The following is a 19,552-nucleotide window of genomic DNA, read 5'->3' on the forward strand; positions in this document are numbered from 1 at the left end:
TCTTTTCTGTAGCCTGATTTTGTTTAATATAAGTTTTATTTGCAATGTACCTCAGCTGAATATATGCATGAACAATACTAACACTTTCTAGAATTGCTGTGCTAGCTATACACTACATACTCTAATGTTCTGCCTTAAAAAAAAAACCAAAACCTGGGTGGGCCTACACCCTGCACTGAATGACTGACTGAGCTTTGATCCCTTGGTGAAACTAGTTTGGAAGAAAACAGCTTTTTCTGTTTTTAAAAATCACTGCTTTACACTATCAATCAATTTAACAAGGAATGGAATAACTGTGCCGCGAAAAGGTTTTCCCTTCAAGAAATAAAAACTTCTGTATCTTGATTTTTTTTAATCTGCTTGACTTATCACTTCTGAGACAGTGGTATTAAAAGCTCTACCTTAAATTGTTGAAAGTCCTCTTATTCCCTCACTTTAGTATTGTTAGTTACATACTTTAAAGCTAATTTGTTAGATGAGCATATATTCCATGATTATTATAGCTTCTTTTTAATATTAAAACATTTTATTATTAACTATAACATATGTACATAAAGGAAAATAAAACAAATGTAGAATTAAAGACAGTTTAAAAGTGAACAACATATAACTCAAGCCCAGATCAAGAAATAGAACATTGCAGCCACCCAGAAACCCCCTGATCCAAACCCCACCTGCCCACTAGAGATAACACATCATCCTCACTTTCTGATAAAGTCTTATCATATGTATTCCTTCCTATGTCACTTCCTTCACTCAACATCTTTTTCTGGTTTCAAATCGAAGTTATTCTAACCTCATAAAATGAGCTGGAAAGTGGTCCCTCTTTTCCTACTATCTGGGAAAGTTTGTATAAGTTTAGAATCATTTCTTCCTTAAATGATTCACAGAACTTAGAGATGAAGCCATTTCAACCTAGAAAAAAATTTTATGACTCTTTAAAGTGCATAATACTTTTACATATTACTTTATGAAAACATAAGTACAAAGCACAATAATTTTTTTTTTTAAACAAATGATAGCATACTCCATACGCTGTCCTGCACCTCACTGCCTTCACTTTATAACATATCCTGGAGATCTCTCCTTATCAGTACAGCGAACTTTTTCTTTGTTCCACTTGCACAGCATTCCACTGTGTGGATACACCAGTTGATTCAACCAGTTCTCTACTGATGGATACTTAGGTTATATTCACATTGTCTTATTTTTAACACTTGAACTTTTGATCCATTTGTAGTTTGTCCTGGTACATGGTATGAGGCTTAAGGGTATCCACAAATGGATTTCTTCAACTGGGTATACAGTTGTCTCAAAACCATTTATCAAAAATTCTCTGCCGACTGGAGATGCTGCCTTTAATAAATATTAAATTCCGATATACGAGTCTTTCTGAACTTTTCATTCACATGCTAATTGTTGAGGTTTTATGTTTTAATATATATAATAGGTCAAGCTAGCATTGTTCTTCGTTTTAAAAGTTTTCCTGATGATTCTTGATTATTTTCCCCATATAAACAAACCCAAACCAAATTCATTGCTGTCTAGTGGATTCCTACTCATAGCGACCCTACAGGACAGAGTAGAATTGTCCCATAAGGTTTCCAAGGCTGTAATCTTTATGGAAGCAGATTGCCACATCTTTCTCCAATGGAGCAGCTGGTAGGTTCAAACTGCCCACCTTTCAGTTAGCAGCCGAGTGCTTAACCGCTATACCACCAGGGCTCCTATTTCCCCACATAAGCTTTAGAATCAGGCTGGCTAATCATCGGCATAGTACTGGGATTGTTTATTAATTAACTTCCAAAGAATTAACACTTATGATGTGGCTATTGTAAATGTGTGTTTCTTTTCCATTATCTTCTAATAGTAATCATTTATACATTAAAAATTGAAGCCCTGGTGATGCAGTAGTTAAGAGCTATGACTGCTGCTAACCAAAAGGTCAGCAGTTTGAATCCACCAGCTGCTCCTTAGAAACCCTATGGGGCAGTTCTACTCTGTTCTATAGGGCCGCTATGAGTCGGAATCAACCCTACAGCAATGGGGTACATATTAAAACTTAGTGATTTGTGTATGTATATATAATGACTAAAATTATCTCTTTTATGTGTAGTAAGTTTCAGTTAATTCGTTGGTTTTTGAGGCATATAAAAATAATATATTTGCAAATCGAGGCTTTTAAGAGTTCAGGTTTTTAAGAATTGGAAAGGAAGAATTGAAAACTCTTCCTTTTGAATTCTTATACCCAACTGAGTAAGATACTGTATTTTTGGTAGAAATTATGCATGTGTATCTGTGTCATTCCAATACATTTTTGTTTTGCTCAAACTCTAGGCAATTTATTAGATACCACTCTGTAGTTTATGCATAGATAGGAAGAACAGAGAGAGAAAAGTTAGCAGCAGGAATAAAACTGACAGTGATGTCTCTGTGATGAGTGAGAATATTGTGACACTTCCTAAAAGATGCTAAATTCTTTGAGCAGAAAAAAAGATGCATATTAAAAAAGAACCACTAGATAGTGGTGGGGGTTCCTGGGTGGTACAAACAGTAAACTCACTTGGCTGGTAACCAAAAGACTGGAAGTCCGAGTACATCCGGCAGCACCTTAGAAGAAAGGCCTGGCAAGCTCCTGCTCAAAAATCAGCCACTGAAAACCCTATGGAGCCCACACGGGGTTGCCATGAGTTGGAATCAACTTGATGGCAACTGGTAGTAACGTTTGTACAACATAGTAAAGGTAATCCATGTCACTGAATTGTACACGTAAAGATGGTTGAAATGCCAAATGTTATATATATATCTTACCACAATTTAAGAAAATACAGGTAGGATTTAAAACAGGGAAGAAAAGTAATTGAAACGTACATAGTTTTCTGGGCCAGCTTCAACCAGCCAATACCATACCTTTGATCCTTTGAGCATTTTCAAAGAACATGTGGTAAGAAGATATGAAGGAAAAGGGAAGGGGAGATGGGAAAAGGATGGAACAGAAGGAAGAAGGCGAGGTGAACAGAAGATGTTTGTCCTGCCCTACCCACCTCTGAAAGAAGCCTTGTTCTGCTTCCCCGTCAGGCTCCTTGTTTAAAAATGGAAGCAAAATACATTTGAAAGAGTAGATGCAGACAAAGCAATGTTAGAACTTTGCTCTCAATTTTTACATGCAGCTACATTTATGGATGGTCTTATTCTCATAAGAATTTCTTAATATAAATGAGCTTTCTTCCATTAAAAAAAAAGTGATCACTAGAAAAATAGCGCAAAGAGATCTGGCTGAAAATCTAATAGAGGACTCAAAAGAGAATATTAAAAATTTTTTCAAATAACTCAAAAGAAGGCAAGAGAAGAACAATAATGAGACAAACAGAAACAAATAGTAAAGGCATTCCTAAATCTATCATGGTAACTATGGCCTGAAGGTCCAGCCTAGCCCATTGCCTGCTTTTGTAAATTAAGTTTTATTTAAACACAGCCATATCCATTCATTTAAAAACTGCCTGTGACTGCTTTCACAATCAAGGACACAGTACAGTACTTGTGTCAGGGACCACATGAACTGAAAAATCTAAAACATTTACTATCAGGCACTTCACAGAAAAAGGTTTATTGATCCACAGTCTAAACAGCCCAATTAAGATGCAGAGATCATCAAAATGTATAAAAAAACGAAGTCTAATTATATGTCATTCACAAGAAGAGACTTACTTTAAATATAAATGCAAAAGAAGATGAAAAAGGTTCAAACCATAAGACAGCCTCCTATATAAATATTAAACTAAGCTCTAAGACAAAGAATATTACCTCACATAAAGAGTAGCATTACATAATAAAAAAAGAACCAATATATCAGAAAGACCAGCAGTTGTAAATGTGCATGCATCTATAAAAAATGTTAAAATGCATTAAGTACAAACTGACAAAACTGCAGCCAGTTAAACACAAAGGAAGTAGAAGAAAGGGAATAAATAATAAAGATAAAAGCAGAAATTTAGCTGCAGGGGGAAAACTGACACAATTATAACTGAAGATTTTCAATACCTCTCAGTGACTAATAAAACTAAATAACAGCAAATTATAGAAGATCTTAAATACAGCATCAACCATCTTGACCCAACTGACATTTATAAAAATACATAAGCAACAAATGTAAAATAAATGTTGTTTTCAAGTACAGACGGAATATTCACAAATATAGACCAGATTCTGACCACACAAAATAAGTAAATTTTAACAGTACTGAAAAATTACAGAGTATGCAACCTGACATAACAAATGTTAGAAATCAGTAACAATAAGATAACTTGAATGGCCCCAAAATTATTGAAATTAAATGATATATTTAATAACCCATGAGTCAAAAAGGAAATTAGACAACATTCTGAAAAAATGATAATTAAAATATGACATATTAAATTTTGTAGTACGTACCTAATCTGTGCTCAGAGAGAAATTCATAGCTTTAACACTTAATGTGGAATGGAAAGAAATCTAGTTTCTACCTAGAGAAGCCAGAAAACGATGAGCAAATTAAACCCGAAGAAAGAAAATAATAAAGATAAGGGCAAAAATTTAAAAAGTGAAAAAGAGACAAAAATATGGACAAATACAGGCTTAAGTAGCTTTGTTCAATAATAAACTGAAAAACCTCCAGCAAGGCTGATCAACTATTAGAGAGATAAAACATGAACTATAAACTATGGCAATGAAAGGAGGAAATACCACCTCAGATTCTACAGACAACAAGAGGATAATAAAGTATTATAAACACCCTTACGACAATTCGATAAATAGACAAATTCCATGAAAAACAAAACTTGCCAAAGCTGACAGAAGATGAAAGAGAAATCTAAATAGCTTTACAAGAATTAAAATATTAAATTATGATTAATTCCGCCACACACAGAAAGAAAGTACAGATGGTTTCTCTGGTAAATTCTATCAAACATTATGAAAGAAAATACTAACCTACACAAAATCTCTCAAAAAATAGAGAAAGAAAAAACGCTCCGCAATTCATTTTATATGGCCAGCATAACCCTAATGTCAAAACCTGAAAAAGGTATTATGAAAAAAAAAAAATTGGACAACATTCCCAGCAAATATGTATATAAAAATAGTTAATAAAATATTAACAAATTGAATGGAACAATATCTTAAAAGGATAGTAAATCATGGCCAGATGGGATTTATCTCAGGAATGATTAAATATTTAAAAAACTCAAGGTTATCCACCCTATTAATAGAATCTAGGAGCAAATCCGTATTATTATTTCAATAGATGCATAAAAAAGCATATGATAAAATTCAGCATCCATTAACAATTTTTAAAAATCTCAGCAAACTAGGGATAGAAGACAATTCCTCAACCAAAAAAAGGACACCTGAAAAACCTAAAATTAACATCGTACTTAATGTTGAAACACTGAACCCTTTCTCCTTTAGGAATAAGGCAAGGACGTACAATCTTGTCACTCTTATTCAATGTTGTACAAGAGATCCAGGCTAGCACAGTAAGTCAAGATAAACAAATAAAAGGTATAAAGTCGGGAAAGGGAAAAAGAAAACTATCTCTATTCCAGTATAATATGATTGTTTACATAATAAAATTAAGAAAGCAGCAACCAAAAAAAACAAAACAAGAATATTTAAAAATATTAAATGAATTTAGCAGAATCTCAGAAAATAAGTCTGATTCAAGAACCAACTGTATATCTACATATTAGCAGCATACTACCGGAATATAAAATTTTAAAAAACATTATTTACCATAGTATCAAAAATGTAAAATACTTAGGATAAAATTTAACAAAATATGAGCAAGACCTGTACACTAAAACTACAAAAAATTCTTGAGAAAATTAAACCTTTAAAAACAAAGACAATACTTTGTTCATGGACTAGCAGACTCAACATTGTTCAGATGTCAGCCCCCGCAAAAAGTGATCTATAAACTCAACGCAAACTCAATTAAGATAGCAGTAGGCTTTTATGAAAGTAAACAAGCTGCTTCTAAAATTTATACAATGTAAAAGTCCTAGAATAGCTAAAACAACCTTGAAAATAACAAAGTTGGAGGACTTACACTCAGACTTCATTACATACTCTAGATTTTAGAGTATAAAGCTAAAGGAATCAATGGTACTGACTTAAGGACAAAGAAATGAAAGAGAATAAAGAGAGCAGCATAGATCCACATTTATATAGTCAATTAAATTTTCTGACAGAGGTCTTAACGTAGTTCAAACAGAGGAAAAATAGGCTTTTGAAAAATGATGCTGGGTGTCCATCTGTAAAAAAATGAAATGGGACCCATACCTCATACCATACATAAAAACTAATTCAAAAGAGGTCAAAGACCTAAATATAAAACCTAAACAAATAAAAAAGATCTGCTGGCTCAGTGGTTAAGAGCTACGGCTGCTGACCAAAAGGTCTGCAGTTTGAATCCAACAGCTGTCCTTGGAAACCCTATTGGGGCAGTTCTACTGTGTCTTATAGGGTCACTATGAGTTGAAATCGACTCGATTGCAATGGGTTTGGATTTTTTTTTTTTTTTTTTTTTTAACATTAAAGATCATGGAAGAAAAAAATAGGGACAATACTAGGGGCCCTAAAATATGACATAAATACAGTACAAACTATAACAATGCACAAACACCTGAAGATAAACTAGATAGATAACTGGGAGCTCCTAAAAATTAAACATTTTTGCTCATCAAAAGACCTCACCAGCCCCCGAACACCCTTTTAGTCACGTAATGAAGTCAATCCTGAGGTTAACCCTTCAGCCAAAGATTAGACAGGCCCATAAAACAAAATAAGACTAAAGGGGCATAACAACCCAGGGGCAAGAACTAAAAGGCAGGAGAGGACAGGAAAGCTGGTAATAGGGAACCCAAGGTCAAGAAGAGAGAGTGCTGGCCTGCCGTGGGGTTGTTAATCAAGGTCATAAAACAATGTATGTACTAACTGTTTAATGAGAAACTAGTTTGTTCCGTAAATCTTTATCTAAAGTACAGTTAAAAAAAAAAAAGGACCTCACAAAAGAGTGAAAACAGAACCCACAGATAGGGAAAAAACTTTTGCCTACTACATATCAAACAAGGGTCTAATCTCTAAAATCTACAAAACACTTCAACAACAAAAGGACAAAAAAAAAAAATCCAATTAAAAATGGACAAAGGATATGAACAGACATTTGACCATTCAGGTGGCTAATGCACATGAGGAAATGCTTGAAATCATTAGCCATTAGAGAAATGCAAGTCAAAACAACAATGAGATACCGTCTCACCCTGACATTACTGGTACTGATCAAAAAAAAAGGGAAAATAAATGTTGGAGAGGTTGCGGGGAGACTGGAAATCTTATGCATTACTTGTGAGAATGTAAAATGGTATAACCACTATAAAAAATGATATGGCACTTCCTTAAAAAGCTAGAAAAAGAAATACCATGTTGTTCTTGTTGTTGTTAGGTGCCGTCGAGTCGGTTCCGACTCATAGCGACCCTATGCACAACAGAACGAAGCACTGCCCAGTCCTGCACCAAGCTTACAATCGTCATTATGCTTGAGTGCACTGTTGCAGCCACTGTGTCAGTCCACCTCGTTGAGGGTCCTCCTCTTTTCCACTGACCCTGTACTCTGCCAAGCATGATGTCCTACTCCAGGAACTGATCCCTCCTGACAACATGTCTAAAGTATGTAAGACACAGTCTCGCCATACTTGCCTCTAAGGAGCATTCTGGCTGCACTTCTTCCAAGACAGATTTGTTAATTCTTTTGGCAGTCCATGGTATATTCAATATTCTTCGCCAACACCACAATTCAAAGGCGTCAGTTCTTCTTCGGTCTTCCTTATTCATTGTCCAGCTTTCACATATATATGATGCAATTGAAAATACCATGGCTTGGGTCAGGCGCACCTTAGTCTTCAGGGTGACATCTTTGCTCTTCAACACTTTGAAGAGGTCCTTTGCAGCAGATTTACCCAATGCAACGAGTCTTTTGATTTCTTGACTACTGCTTCCACGGGTGTTGATTGTGGATCCAAGTAAAATGAAGTCCTTGACAACTTCAATCATTTCTCCGTTTATCATGATGTTGCTCATTGGTCCAGTTCTGAGGATTTTTGTTTTCTTTATGTTGAGGTGCAATCCATACTGAAGGCTGTAGTCTTTGGTCTTCATTAGTAAGTGCTTCAAGTCCTCTTCACTTTCAGCAAGCAAGGTTGTGTCATCTGCATAATGCAGGTTGTTAATGAGTCTTCCTCCAATCCTGATGCCCCATTCTTCTTCATATAGTCCAGCTTCTCGGATTATTTGTTCAGCATACAGATTAAATAGGTATGGTGAAAGAATACAACCCCAGCGCACACCTTTCCTGACTTTAAACCAATCAGTATCCCCTTGTTCTGTCAGAACAACCGACTCTTGATCTATGTCAAGGTTCCTCACAAGCACCATTAAGTGTTCTGGAATTCCCATTCTTCCCAATGTTATCCATAGTTTGTTATGATCCACACAATCAAATGCCTTTGCATAGTCAATAAAACACAGGTAAACATCCTTCTGGTATTCTCTGCTTTCAGCCAAGATCCATCTGACATCAGCAATGATATCCCTCGTTCCATGTCATCTTCTGAAACTTGCCTGAATTTCTGGCAGTTCCCTGTTGATATACTGCTGATATATCGTTCTTGAATGATCTTCAGCAAAATTTTGCTTGTGTGTGATATTAATGATATTGTTCTATAATTTCCACATTCGGTTGGATCACCTTTCTTGTGAATAGGCATAAATATGGATCTCTTCCAGTCAGTTGACCAGGAAGCTGTCTTCCGTATTTCTTGGCATAGACGAATGAGCAACTCCAGCGCTGCATCTGTTTGTTGAAACATCTCAATTGATATTCCATCAATTCCTGGAGCCTTGTTTTTTGCCAATGCCTTCAGAGCAGCTTGGACTTCTTCCTTCAGTACCATCTGTTCCTGATCATATGCCACCTCTCGAAATGGTTGAACATCGACTAACTCTTTTTGGTATAATGACTCTGTGTATTCCTTCTATCTTCTTTTGATGGTCTGTGTCGCTTAATATTTTCCCCATAGAATCCTTCACTAATGCAACTCGGGGCTTGAATTTTTTCTTCAGTTCTTTCAGCTTGAGAAACGCCGAGCGTGTTCTTCCCTTTTGGTTTTCCATTTCCAGCTCTTTGCACATGTCATTATAATACTTTACTTTGTCTTCTCGAGATGCCCTTTGAAATCTTCTGTTCAGTTCTTTTACTTCATCAATTCTTCCTTTAGCTTTAGCTGCTCAACGCTCATGAGCAAGCTTCAGAGTCTCCTCTGACATCCATCTTGGTCTTTTCTTTCTTTCCTGTCTTTTCAGTGACCTCTTGCTTTCTTCTTCATGGATGATGTCCTTGATGTCATTCCACAACTCGTCTGGTCTGCAGTCACTAGTGTTCAATGCATCGAATCTATTCTTCAGATGGTCTCTAAATTCAGGTGGGATATACTCAAGTCATATTTTGGCTCTCGTGGACTTGCTCTGATTTTCTTCAGTTTCAGCTTGAACGTGCATGTGAGCAATTGATGGTCTGTTCCACAGTCGGCCCCTGGCCTTGTTCTGACGATATTGAGCTTTTCCATCGTCTCTTTCCACAGATGTAGTCAATTTGGTTTCCCTGTGTTCCATCTGGCGAGGTCCATCATCTGGCGAGGTCCGTGTGTATAGTCGCCGTTTATGTTGGTGAAAGAAGGTATTTGCAATGAAGAAGTCGTTGGTCTTGCAAAATTCTATCATTCGATCTCCGACATTGTTTCTATCACCAAGGCCATATTTTCCAACCACTGATCCTTCTTCTGTGTTTCCAACTTTCATATTCCAATTGCCAGTAATTATCAATGCCTCTTGATTGCATGTTTGATCAATTTCAGACTGCAGCAGCTGATAAAAATCTTCTATTTCTTCATCTTTGGCCCTAGTGGTTGGTGCATAAATTTGAATAATAGTCATATTAATTGGTCTTCCTTGTAGGTGTATGCATATTATCCTATCACTGACAGCACTGTACTTCAGGATAGATCTTGAAACGTTCTTTTTGACAATGAACGCAACACCATTCCTCTTCAAGCTGTCATTCCCAGAAAAGGTTCCCACTTAGAAAAAAATAATCTTTGATGGTTGCAAAAAAAGAAAAAAAAAAATTTTTTTTAACACTTTGATGGTTGTAAGGGGAGGGGAAATCACAAACTAGATAGTAAACAAGTGTTAACTTTGGTGAAGGGAAAGACAACACACAATATAGGGCAAGTCAGCACACAACTTGACCAAGGCAAAGCCATACAAGCTTCCTAGACACATCCAAACATCTTGAGGAACTGAGTTAGTTGTCCTGTCCGGAACAAAGGAGAACGAAAAAAAACAGAGGTATGAGAAAAATATTAACTAATGGACCAGGTGAACCATCGGCTCCATGAGCCTCAGCCCAGAAGAACTAGGATGCTACTCAGCTACCACCACCAACAGCTCTGACAGAGATGACATTAGAGGATCCCAGACACAGCAGGAGAAAAATTAGAACAAAATTTAAATTCACAAAAAAAGACCAGACTTACTGGTCTGACAGAAACTGGATTAACCCCTGAGATTATGGCCATCAGACACCCTGCTAACTCAGAACTGAAGCTATTCCCGAAGTCCACCTTTCAGCCAAAGAGTCTGTCATACTGTGGTGGCTGTCGTGTTGCTGTGATGCTGGAGGCTATGCCACTGGTATTCAAATGGCAGCTGGGTCACCCATGGCAGACAGGTTTCAGCTGAGCTTCCGGACTATGACAAGTTAGGAAGAAGGACCCAGCAGTCTACTTCTGCAAAAAATTAGCCAGTGAACACCTTATGAATAGCAGCAGAACACTGTCTGATAATGGTGCCAGAAGATGAGCTCCCCAGATTGGAAGACTGGGGAACAGCTGTCTTCTCAAAGTAAAGTTGACCTTAAGGACGTGGATAAAGTTGAGCTTTTGGGACCTTCATCTGCTGATGTGACACAACTCAAAATGAGAAGAAACAGCTGCAAACATTCTTTAATAATCAGAATGTGGAATATACGAAGTAGGAACCTAGGAAAATTGGAAATCATCAAAAATGAAACAGAATAAATAAACATCAACATCCTAGGCATTAGTGAGCTAAAATGGACTCGTACTGGCCACTTTGAATAGGACAGTCATATGTCTACCTACGGTGGGAATGACAAATTGAAAAGGAATGGCATTGTATTCATTGTCAAAAAGAACATTTCAAGAACCATCTTGAAGTACAACGCTGCCAGTGATACGATAACATCCATACACCTACAAGGAAGACCAGTTAATATGACTATTATTCAAATTTACGCACCAACCACTAAGGTCAAAGATGAAGAAACTGAAGATTTTTACCAAATTCATTTTTTTTTTTCTGCAGTCTGAAATTGATCGAACATGCAATCACAACACATTGATAATTACTGGTGACTGGAATACAAAAGTTAGAAACAAAGAGGAAGGATGGGTAGTTGGAAAATACGGCCTTGGTGATAGAAACGATGCCAGAGATCGTACAATAGAATTTTGCAAGACCAATGACTTCTTAATTACAAATACGTATTTTCACCAACATAAACAGAAACCCTGGTGGCGTAGTGGTTAAGAGCTACGGCTGCTAGCCAAAAGGTCGACAGTTCGAATCCACCAGGTGCTCCTTTGAAACTCTACGGTGCTGTTCTTCAGGGTCACTATGAGTCAGAATCAACTCAATGGGTTTGTTTGTTTGTTTTTTATAAATGGCAACTATACATGTGGACCTCGCCAGATGGAATACACAGGAATCAAATCGACTACATCTGTGGAAAGAGATGATGGAAGAGCTCAATTATCATCAGTCAGAACAAGGCCAGGGGCCGACTATAAAACAGACCTCTAACTCCTCATATGCAAGTTCAAGTTGAAACTGAAGAAAATTAGAACAAGTCCACAAGAGCCAAAGTACAACCTTGAGTACATCCCACCTGAATTTAGAGACCATCTGAAGAACAGATTTGACGCATTGAACACTAATGAACGAAGACCCGATGAGTTGTTGGATGACATCAAGGACATCATACATGAAGAAAGCAAGAGGTCATTAAAAAGACAGGAAAGAAAGAAAAGACCAAGATGGATGTCAGAGGAGACTCTGAAATTTGCTCTTGAACATCGAATAGCTAAAGAAAAAGGAAGAAATGATGAAGTAAAAGAACTGAACAAAAGATTTCAAAGGGCAGCTCAAGAAGATAAAGTATTATAATGATGTGCAAAGAGCTGGAGATAGAAAACCAAAAGGGAAGAACACACTCAGCACTTCTCAAGCTTAAAGAACTGAAGAAAAAACTCAGGCCTTGAGCTGCAATATTGAAAGATTCTACAGGGAAATTGCTTGGTCAAGTACAGGGTCAGCGGAAAAGACGAAGACCATCAACGAGATGGACTGACACAGTGGCTCCAACAATAGGCTCAAGCAGAACAACAATTGTGAGCACAGCACAGGACAGGGCGGTATCTCATTCTGTGGTGTATTGGGTCACTATGAGTTGGAACCAGCTAGATGGCACCTAACAGTAACAACAACGGGGAAAGTATTGAACAATGCAGGAAGCATCAAAAGAAGATGGAAGGAATACACAGAGTCACTATGTGAAAAAGAATTGGTTGACGTTCAACTATTTCAGGAGGTAGGATATGATCAGAAACTGATGGTACTGAAGAAAGAGGTCCAAGCTGCACTGAAGGCACTGGCGAAAAACAAGACTTCAGGAACTGATGGTATACCAATTGATATATTTCGACAAACATTACTTGTCTATGCCATGAAATTTGGAAGACAGCTACCTGGCCTATTCCCAAGAAAGGTGATCCAATGGAATGCAGAAATTATCGAACAATATCATTAATATCACACACAAGCAAAAAATTTTGCTGAAGATCATTCAAAAGTGGCTGCAGCAGTATATCAACAGGGAACTGCCAGAAATTCAAGCCGGATTCAGAAGAGGCCATGGAACCTGCGATATCACTGCTGATGTCAGATGGATCTTAGCTGAAAGCAAAGAATACCAGAAAGAGGTTTACCTGTGTTTTATTGATTATACAAAGGCATTCAACTGTTTGGATCATCACAAATTATGGGTAACACTGCAAAGAATGAGAATTCCAGAACACTTAATTGTGCTCGTGAGGAACCTGTACACAGATCAAGAGGCAGTCGTTTGAACAGAACGAGCAGATACTGAGTGGTTTAAAGTCAAGAAAGGTGTGCATCAGGGTTGTATCCTTTCATCATACCTACTCAGTCTATATGCTGAGCAAATAAGCTGAGAAGCTGCACGCTATAAAGAAGAATGGGGCATCAACACTGGAGGAAGACTCATTAACAACCTGCATTATGCAGATGACACAACCTTGCTTGCTGGAAGTAAAGAAGACTTGAAGCACTTACTGATGAAGATCAAAGACCACAGTCTTCAGTATGGATCACACCTCAACATAAAGGAAACAAATATCCTCACAACTGGACCAATGAGCAACATTATGATAAATGGAGAAATGACTGAAGTTGTCAAGGGTTTCATTTTACTTGGATCCACAATCAACACCCATGGAAGCAAGAGTCAGGAAATCAAAAGATGCACTGCTATGGGCAAATCTGCTGCAAAAGACCCTTTTAAAGTGTTGAAATGCAAAGATGTCACCTTGAACACTATGGTGCGCCTACCCAAGCCATGGTGTTTTCAATCACCTCATATCCATATGGAAGCTGGACAATGAATAAGAGAGAACAAAGAAGAATTGATGCCTTTGAATTTTGGTATTGGAAAAGATTATTGAATATGCCATGGACTGTCAAAAGAACAAACAATTCTGTCCAAGAAGAAGTACAACCAGAATGCTCCTTACATGCAAGGATGGCGAGACTATGTCTCATATACTTTGGACATGTTGTCAGCAGAGATCAGTCCCTGGAGAACGACAGCATGCTTGGTCAAGTAGAGGGTCAGCTAAAAATAGGAAGACCTTCAATGAGATGGACTGACACAGTGCTGCAACAACAGACTCAAGCATAAGAACTATTGTGAGGACGGCATATGACCGGGCACTGCTTTGTTCTGTTGTATACAGGGTTGCTACGAGTCGGAACTGACTCGATGGCACCTGACAACAACAGCACATGCAGGGAACGTGCTTCTTAGTTCAGTCAAGTATATGAGATCAAAAGGGCAACACCTGCCCAAAAGCAAAGACTGAGAAGGCAGGAAGGGACAAGAAAACTGGATGAATGGACACAGGGAACCTGGGGTGGAAAGGGGGGAGTGCTGACACATTGCAGGGATTGCAACCAGTGTCGCAAAACAGTATGTATATAAATTTTTTAATGTGAAACTAATTAGTGACGTAAACTTTCGCCTAAAGCAAAATTTTTTTTAAAAAAACTGTGCTAAGAAATATACAAAAAATAAAATGAACCTTGACTCATGACTCATAAAACACACAAAAATCCATACCAGATGGGTCATAAACCTAAGTATGAAAGGTTTAATAAAAAAAAAAAAGGTTACAGAAGATAGAAGATAATATAGGAAAATATCTTAATAACTTTGGGTTAGAAAGTATTCCTTAAAAAGAATACAAAAAGCACTAATCATTTAAAAACATAATTAATTGAACTTCATTAAAATTAAGAACTTCTGTTCAATAAAATCTCCATTAAGAGAAGGAAAACTCAAGCCACCAAGGGGAAAAATGTATTTTATTTAATACACACACACACACACACACACACACACACAAATAACTCCACCAAAGGACTTGTATGTAGGATATATAAAGAGCTATACACCAGTAAGTCAGACAACCCACCCACCCGCTCCCACTACTCCACCCCCAGAATGTATAATTCACAGACACACACACACACACACACAAACCATGTGATGAAGTGATATAAAAATGGGTTCAACTTTAAGAGTCATCAGGGAATGCAAAATGAAATCACAATGAATACCACTACACATCCACAAAAAATGGCTAAAGCCAAAAACACAACCCTAAGTGTTGATGAGGCTGTGAAGCAATTGAAGCTTTTACACATTGTTGCTGGGCGTATAATTGGGCGTATAATTGGGAAACTATTTGGCCCTATCTACTGAAGTTAAATACCCCTACCCTGTGGCCCAGCAATTCCACTCCTAAGTATATATCAAACATAAACGAGCACTTATATCTTCCAAAGACATGTACAAGAATATTCATAGATATATTACTCAAATGGTCAAAAACCACAAACAACTAAAATACCCACCAACAGTAGTATAAATAACATGTGGAATATTCATATAAAAAAAGAATACTATTAACCAATAAGGAACAATGATGAATTACACAAAAAGAATGTTGAGCAAAAAAAGCCAAAAACACAATATATTTTGTTCTATATGTTTCTGTTACTCTCAAATCATAAATTAAGTTACTATTATACTTTCAAAATACATATGTATAAAAAAACAAAACCCACTGCTGTCAAGTTGATTCTGACTCATAGCAACCCTATAGGACAGAGTAAAACTGCCGCCACAGGGTTTCCAAGGAGCGCCTGGTAGATTTGAACTGCCAACCTTTTGGTTAGCGGCTGTAGCTCTTAACCACTATGCCATCGGAGTTTCTCGTAATATGAATTTAGAAATATAAAATACGTCTACCTTTGTGAGGCTCTCTAACATTAACTATAAGTTATTAGAAACCTGTAAGTCATTATAAAGTTATTTACAAATTTTCTGAACACAGAAACATAGAAGTATGTGAAATAACCTTTAAGTTGATTTTGACCTGGCACGGTGTGATCAAAGAAACATGACATAGGTAATACTCGTAAACTAGCCTAAACAACCTACCTAATCTCTTATCTTAAAGAAAAGATGCGACATTCAGCTAATCTCTAACCCTGGAGAGAAGACATAACAGTCTTTGACATCACACTGGCCCTTATGATGTGAAGCCAAGGTGAGGAATTCACATATATATGCTGAATTTCTCCTCACTCACTGAGAGAAGGCAGAGATGGAACCTCTGCTTAGAATCTGACTTGTTCTGAAGAATAAGGCTTTAGACTGAGATTCTGTCCACCACTGCTGACCTCTGACCCTAGCTATAGGAGACATCTGACAAGTTCAAGCCATGATCAACTCTCCCTCCCAAGACCTTTCGTAAAAGTTAAAAGCTTGAAATCTAAAGATATGGACTCTATCCACTGAACAAGCATTGTAATTTTAATTGTTAATTCTGATTCTCTAGCTCTAAATGAATGTTGTGAGGTCTTACTTGCATGCCTGGCCTTGACTACCTTGCAATAAACTAAATGAGTTTATACATGCCAAATGAGCATTTTTTAAATTTATGTTTAAGATAAAAAAATCTACACAACATGGCAACTATATAATTGTATTAATATAAAATTCCAAAACAGGCAAAATTAATCTATGGTGATAACAGTCAGGATAGCTATTTAATGGGGAGATGGTTATTCACTTAGAGAGGGAACAGGGGCTCTAGTGAATGCTGGAAATACCCTGTATCTTGATCTGCATGATAGTTACACAAGAATCTACCACATATACCTTAATTAAAAAAAAATTTTAACTCAATAAATATATTTTCAGACAAAGCAGATAATGTATCATCATCAGATCTACACTAAAGAAATGCAAACAGGAATTTTTCTGTAAAAAGGAAAATGATCTCAAAGGGAACTATATGAATGTGAAGAAGTATGTGAGTGTGAAGAGCAATAGAAATGTAAATATGTGGGTAAATCAAATAATATTTTGGAAGACTTGAAATATATATATAGAACTAAAATATATGACATCAATAACCAAAAATGTAGAAGTTGTGTAACTGGAAATTGGTAAAATAAAATTTATCAAGGATGCATGTGGCAATCTTTAGGGGAATCAATAAAAGCAGATAAAAGTAAGAAATCAATAGAAGGGAAAAGAATAATTTAAAATACTCCATTAACCCAAGAAAAAGCACAAAATGAGAGAAAAAATATATTACACAATAGGCAGGACAAAGAGAAAAGAAATACTAACAACAATGCTGGTGGTGGTATTAGTTGCCATCTAATCAGTTCCTACCTGGAACAACTTTATGTATAACAGAACAAATTTTGCCCAGTCCTGTGCCATCTTCATGATCGGTAAGTAGTCTCATTATATTAAATACCAATTGACTAAATATACCAAAAAAAACCAAACCAAACCCACTGCCGTCGAGTCGATTACAACTCATAGCGACCCTATAGGACAGAGTAGAACTGTCCCATACAGTTTCCAAGGAGCACCTGGTGGATTCAAACTGCCAACCTCTTGCTTAGCAGCTGTAGCACTTAACCACTATGCCACTAGGGTTTCCCTTCTAAGTATAGAAGAAAGAAATAATGCCAGTCCTCACAAACTCATCTAGAGAACTGTAAAAGAGAGAACCCTTCCCTCTTTTTATAAGGCCAGCATAACCAAGACATCAAAATCTGATAAAGGCATTAGAAGAAGGGAAATTAAGGACCAATTTCTCTCAAGAGCATAGGTGCAAACCAAATCCAGGGATAGATTTTTTTTTAAATTACATATCACAACCAAGTTGGGTTTACTTTAATAGAAATGCAGGGTTAGCTTAACATTTGAAAATCAATGTAATTCAACACATTAATAGAGGAAAGTAGAAAAATCATATGTGTCTCAAAAGATGCATAAAAAGTATTTTATTAAAATTTAACACCATTCAAAATTTATAAACATAATTTAGCAAGGCTGCTGGGTATGAGGTAAATAAACAAAATACGGTTATATTTCCAACTAACAGCAAACAATTAGAAAACAAAACTTAAATAATTCTAACTGAAATAATATCAACAATAGCACATACCTAGGAACAAATTCCTGAAAGATGTGAAGTCCTCTAAACCAAATGAATGTTACAAAACATTATGGAGAGAAACTTCCAAATCAAAATCAAATCCATTGTTGACTAGTTGATTTGACTCAAAGCAACCCTATAGGACAGAGTAGAACTGCACCATAGGGTTTCCGAGGCTATAAATCTTTACAGGAGCAGACTACCACATCTTTCTCCCTTGGAGTGACTGGTGGGTTCAAATCACTGACCTTTCGGTTAGCAACCAAGTGCTTTAGCACTGCGTCACCAAGGTTCGTTCTGAGACAGAGAAACTTATAAAGCCTTAAATAAGTTGAGGGGTATACCATGTCAATGGATTGGCAAACCCAATACTGTCAAGATGTCAGTTATCTACAAACTGATCTCTAGTTTCAATCCCTATCAAACTAACAGCAGGGTGTGTATATGTGTGTGTATGTGTGTTTATGGGTAAATGAAAACTGAAACACTAATTCTAAAATTATATGAAAATATAAAGAGCCAACAACAAAGGAAGAGAAGGAAGTAGAAAAAAGGGAGAAAAAGAGAGGGGGAGGAGGAGGAAGTTGGAGGACATTAACTACCACATATCATGTCCTCTTATGAAACTAGAATTAAAACAGTGTGGTATTGACACAAGGAGGGACAAATAGACCAATGAAACAGAAGAGAGGGTCCAGAAACATACTCATTTTCATACGTAAAAACAGAGAAACATCTTGGGAAAAAAATTCCATGTATAAATATCTCATTCAAAACTTTAAAATATTTCCTGATCAACCATATCAATTACAAAAGCAAGTAAATAATATTTCAGTTAAACTCTCTTGTGAGCTGTATACAATAGTTTCCAAAATAATTAGCAAACCTTCTATAAAATCTTTCTCTTACCTCCCCAAAAGCTCCTCGACCAATCACCTTTAATATTTCAAAGTCTTCTCTATGTAATCGCATCTGTTTCACTTTAGAAGTAAATGGTTTAGCTGAAACAAAAGAGCAACATCAATTACTTACTTCTTAAAGAAATGTGATGCAAATTAGATGTAATGGCATTTCTTATTTATACAATAAAATAATTTAAATTACAATTAAGAATTAAAAAAAAAAAAGAATTAAGCCCCCCAAAAAGCCTTAAAAATCTCATCGAGCTGTATTCAGAAGGAATAGATTCAATTTCCATGACAAAAAACTTCAAGTTACATTTTTGGTGAGAATTTATTTTTTAAATGGCAAATAACATAAAGTAATGCAAAGCTGCAGGGACACAAAAATGAGACCAGTTTATTCTCATGTTAAACATTCTACGTATTTTATCAACACTAGGTATATATTTTAGCAGGAAGGCCCTAGAAGTAAGAGCAAATTTCATGAAACCAAAGAGAACTTCAGCAATTCTAGCCTAGTAAATTAATATTTACTATTTCATAATCATTTATTTATTTATTCTTTTAACATGCCTTTAGCAAAAGTCTACTATATAAAGTATGGTGGAAATCACTGGAGTTTAAGAGGAAATTAAGATGATTATCATAAAG

At 36.4% G+C, this 19,552-nt stretch overlaps 1 protein-coding gene across 11 annotated transcripts in view; it reads right to left on the bottom strand.

Moving 5' to 3' along the window:
- CDC42BPA (CDC42 binding protein kinase alpha) overlaps nucleotides 1-19,552 on the bottom strand; it is a 345,992-nt gene that overhangs the window by 265,100 nt on the left and 61,340 nt on the right. For all 11 annotated transcript variants that reach the window (XM_049868072.1, XM_049868063.1, XM_049868062.1 and 8 more), the window contains exon 2: nucleotides 18,909-19,000. In XM_049868072.1, the coding sequence (XP_049724029.1) occupies nucleotides 18,909-19,000 (92 nt within the window). The remainder of the gene's footprint in view (nucleotides 1-18,908; nucleotides 19,001-19,552) is intronic.

This window comes from Elephas maximus, chromosome 24 (genome assembly GCF_024166365.1).
Source record: "Elephas maximus indicus isolate mEleMax1 chromosome 24, mEleMax1 primary haplotype, whole genome shotgun sequence".
In the NCBI taxonomy this organism is placed as follows: domain Eukaryota; kingdom Metazoa; phylum Chordata; class Mammalia; order Proboscidea; family Elephantidae; genus Elephas; species Elephas maximus.